General features: G+C 39.7%; 3 protein-coding genes across 3 annotated transcripts; all 3 read left to right on the top strand.

The window, feature by feature from the left end:
• The first annotated feature begins 691 nt into the window (after positions 1-691).
• Positions 692-1,631, top strand: LOC122044329. The gene is made up of 3 exons (XM_042604833.1): positions 692-841; positions 955-1,016; positions 1,076-1,631. Exons 1-3 carry the CDS (start codon positions 692-694, stop codon positions 1,629-1,631), a joined length of 768 nt encoding a protein of 255 aa, XP_042460767.1.
• A 364-nt stretch (positions 1,632-1,995) lies between these two features.
• LOC122044328 lies at positions 1,996-2,703 on the top strand. Its single transcript, XM_042604831.1, has one exon. The coding sequence runs from the start codon at positions 1,996-1,998 to the stop codon at positions 2,701-2,703; it is 708 nt and encodes a 235-aa protein (XP_042460765.1).
• A 118-nt stretch (positions 2,704-2,821) lies between these two features.
• Positions 2,822-3,280, top strand: LOC122044327. Its single transcript, XM_042604830.1, has one exon. It carries the CDS (start codon positions 2,822-2,824, stop codon positions 3,278-3,280), a length of 459 nt encoding a protein of 152 aa, XP_042460764.1.
• The last annotated feature ends 419 nt before the right edge of the window (positions 3,281-3,699 follow it).

The raw sequence follows: 3,699 nt of genomic DNA, 5'->3' as shown, positions 1-3,699 counted from the left end.
ACTTATGAATTATCAGATTCTAACATTGTCTTGCAGGGTATGCAATTGCTCGGACTAACCTTGTTTTGCAGGAGAAGCGGCTCCTGGAAAAAGGAGGTCCGGGCGCCCGGGATGGATCCGGGCGCCCGGAGGTCCGGGCGTTCGGGATGGATCCGGGCGCCCGGAGGTCCGGGCGTCCGGGACCAACTTTTATCCCCTGCGCGACTTCGCGACGTGGAGTAACCTGGTTGGCTGGCCACGTCACACTGCAGGCGCCCGGAAAGGTCCCAGGCGCTCGGAACCTCATATAAAGGAGGGTTGAGGTGCAGCTTTAAGAACAACAATCTTCTAAGCATTCTCCGTGCGACAAGCTGCTAACGTCTCGACTCAGAAGTGCTGCAACGACAACCCGGAGCTTCAGTTTTAGTCTTTTTATTGTCGGTACAATATTCTTTTCTGCTTAAATTGTACTTAGCTTGTAATAGCTTTTACGAATTATAGTTGTTGCCCACCGGAAGCGATCAAGGATCGCGGGCCTTCGAGTAGGAGTCCCCACAGGCTCCGAACGAAGTAAATCCTTCGTGTCCACTTTATTTACTTTTCGCTGCGTTATTTCTGAACAAGCTTTTACGATTTCGAAAAACGAAATAGCCACGAGCGCTATTCACCCCCCCTCTAGCGCTTTCGATCCATCATGTCTTTCACTCCTTCGATGTCGAATGAACCTGCAACTCCGACTTTTGTCTCGGAGACTCAACTTTCCAACTGTGAATCCCCAATTGAGGTGGTCAATTTAGAAAAGACGGTTTCAAATGCTGAGGGTACAAGAAAGCGTTCAAGTTGGACAAAGGTTAAAGATGAGGTCTTAGCGAGAAATTGTCACTATCAGTGATGATCCAATAATCGACAATGATCAAAAGGCAGATGTTTTTTTAGAACGGGTTGCAAGCTACTACAATGAGAATCTTCCCCTAGGTTCAAACACCAGAAGTGCAAATGTTATACGACCACATTGGCACAATACAATCCAAAAGAAGGTATATCGATTCAACGCAAATTATAATAATATTTATGGTTCATATCGATGTGGTCACAGTGATGAAGATATATTGAGGTTTGCGTACGAAAAATATCTATCTGAAAATAATGGTGTTGCATTCAATCTCGAACATGTGTGGAGAATTGTCAAAGACCGTCCAATATTTACTCCACAGTCCGCTGATCACTTTGTGGCCACAAAGAAGACGAGGACCTCAGAGTCAGGAGCAAGCAACACCTCCTCCAACCAAGATGTGAGTATAGACCTGGATTATGAAGATACTCGTCCAATGGGGCAAAAGGCAGCAAAAAGAAAGGGAAAAGACAAAGTAAAATCGACCATGGTGGATCTGACAGTAAACTACAACAATATTATCACAAAGTTCACTGAGTACACAAGCGTGAAGAAGTCCGAAGTCGATTTGAAACAAAAACAACTTGAAGTAGAGGAGATTAAGGCAAAAGCTGCATTGTCCAAATCTGAAGCTAAGAATCGTCGCTTGAAGTTGAAGGAGTACGAAATATTGAACAAAGACACCTCGCAAATGACAAAGGAGCAGTTTATCATACATGAATGCCTATACAAGGATATTAGGTCGAGATGGAATATCTAAATTGTTTACTTAACGTTCATTTTCTAGTATTATTATATTTTCGAGCGATTGTAATTTTTAATTATTGTATTTCTCATTTTGATTAATATGATTTTTAATTATTATAATTTTGTAAAATAGTCGTTATAAACAAGTCGTTGGAAACTACCTGTTACAACTAGCTATTGGAAACTAGCTGTTACATCTAGTCGTTGGAAACTAACCGTTGCAAACTAGGCGTTACAAACTTACCGTTGCAATTAGCCGTTGCAACGCAACGTTGCATACTAGCCATTGCAAACTAGTAGTTGCTTGAGAAAAACAATATATATAGACCATCATACCATTTCTCAAACACATATACTAAAACGTGTTTCCTCCAAAAATGTCTCATTCTACAGGCAGCTCTAGCTCAAGTTCCAGCTCGACAAGCGAAGACGAAGTCCATGTTGAAATCGATGAGCAAGCTTATGATCCGGGTGAAGAACTGATGTTATTGGTTCTTCAACAACACCAACAACTTATGGAAGCATATCAGAGGAGGGACACGCGCAGAAGAAGGTTCGTCCAAAGAAATCGTGAAGCTGGGCATGAGAGACTCGTCAATGATTATTTCTCTATAACCCCGGTGTATCACGATGAAATATTTCGAAGACGATTTCAAATGCAAAGAGAGTTATTCCTCCGCATAGTGAATGCATTAGAAAATCATTCAGCATTTTTTCAACAAAGGGATGATGTTGTACGAAGAAAAGGGTTGTCACCACTACAAAAATGCACCGCTGCGTTTCGTCAACTGGCTTACGGAGTCCCCGCCAATCATCTTGACGAGTACCTACGTATGGGTGAATCAACTGCCATCAGGTGTCTTTTCAAGTTCTGCGAATACGTTGTTGAAATATTTGGTGATAGGTACTTGAGAAGGCCAAATGCTGATGATGTTCAACGTCTTCTTCAAATGCATGATGAGAGACATGACTTTCCTGGCATGTTAGGTAGCCTTGATTGTATGCACTGGAAATGGAAAAAATTGTCCAGTTGCTTAGAAAGGTCAATTTACAAGGGGACATGGGTCACCAACAATCGTACTTGAAGCGGTCGCGTCTCATGACTTGTGGATATGACATGCAATTTTTGGGGTCGCCGGTTCACGCAACGATATTAACGTGTTATATGAATCTCCCATATTCAACAACGTCTTGCAAGGAAATATGCCGGAAATTAATTTCACGGTGAACGACACTGCATATACGAAGGGCTATTATCTAACAGATGGAATATATCCTGAGTTGGCTACTTTTGTTAAGGCTTTTCCTTGCCCGGATGATCCCAAGAGGAAGTTGTTTAAGGAAAGACAGGAGTCTGCAAGAAAAGATGTTGAACGTGTATTTGGGGTGCTCCAACCTCGATGGGCGATTGTCAGAAGTCCAGCTCGGTATTGGTATAGGAAAAAGTTAAAACAAATCATGTTAGCATGCATTATTTTGCATAATATGATTGTTGAGGATGCGGGAGGGCACGTGACAAATTGGTACAACGAAGAAGGTGACGAACCCGCAAAACCTATCCATGGCTCAAACCGAGGAATTCAGGATTATCTTCGAACAAATTCGGAGCTATGTGACACTCAAGTTCATCACCAACTTCGCGCCGACTTAGTTGTGCATTAAAATATCTAGGGGCAATACAACAACAATCCGTGAATTAATATTTCATATATTATTTTTAATGACAATAGTATGATTTATTTAAGTTATTGTTGCATTTCAATTTCATAATTACATGGTAATTTAAAATAAATTTTGTTTACCCAACTTTGTAATTTTAGTCGCTCAGTTGTAATTTTCGTTTTCCCAACTTTATACTTTCGTTTTCCTAACATTGGAATTTCGTTTTCTCACAAACATCTATTTTATTTAATATATATATTTAAAAAATTAATATTATTTTTGAAAAATAATAAAATTATATTTTTAAATGTAAGATTATTATTAAAAATAATAATAATAATTTAAATATTTTAAAATATATTTAAAATATATTTATTTAATATGATATAATTTTAAGATGAGTGAGTGGATGGTGGAAC

The sequence above is a fragment of the Zingiber officinale genome, chromosome 2A, assembly GCF_018446385.1.
Source record: "Zingiber officinale cultivar Zhangliang chromosome 2A, Zo_v1.1, whole genome shotgun sequence".
Lineage (NCBI taxonomy): Eukaryota > Viridiplantae > Streptophyta > Magnoliopsida > Zingiberales > Zingiberaceae > Zingiber > Zingiber officinale.
The sequence above is the reverse complement of the archived record's forward strand: the minus strand, read 5'-3'. Positions and strand labels throughout refer to the sequence as shown.

What these genes read in the sequence shown, in the direction of transcription:
- LOC122044327 (XM_042604830.1), top strand. Translation starts at nt 2,822, where the DNA reads ATGCCGGAAATTAATTTCACGGTGAACGACACTGCATATACGAAGGGC.
- LOC122044329 (XM_042604833.1), top strand. Translation starts at nt 692, where the DNA reads ATGTCGAATGAACCTGCAACTCCGACTTTTGTCTCGGAGACTCAACTT. An exon ending in GGACAAAGGTTAAAGATGAG is followed by an intron (nt 842 to 954) that starts GTCTTAGCGAGA and finishes ATCTTCCCCTAG; the next exon opens with GTTCAAACACCAGAAGTGCA. An exon ending in ACAATACAATCCAAAAGAAG is followed by an intron (nt 1,017 to 1,075) that starts GTATATCGATTC and finishes ATGTGGTCACAG; the next exon opens with TGATGAAGATATATTGAGGT.
- LOC122044328 (XM_042604831.1), top strand. Translation starts at nt 1,996, where the DNA reads ATGTCTCATTCTACAGGCAGCTCTAGCTCAAGTTCCAGCTCGACAAGC.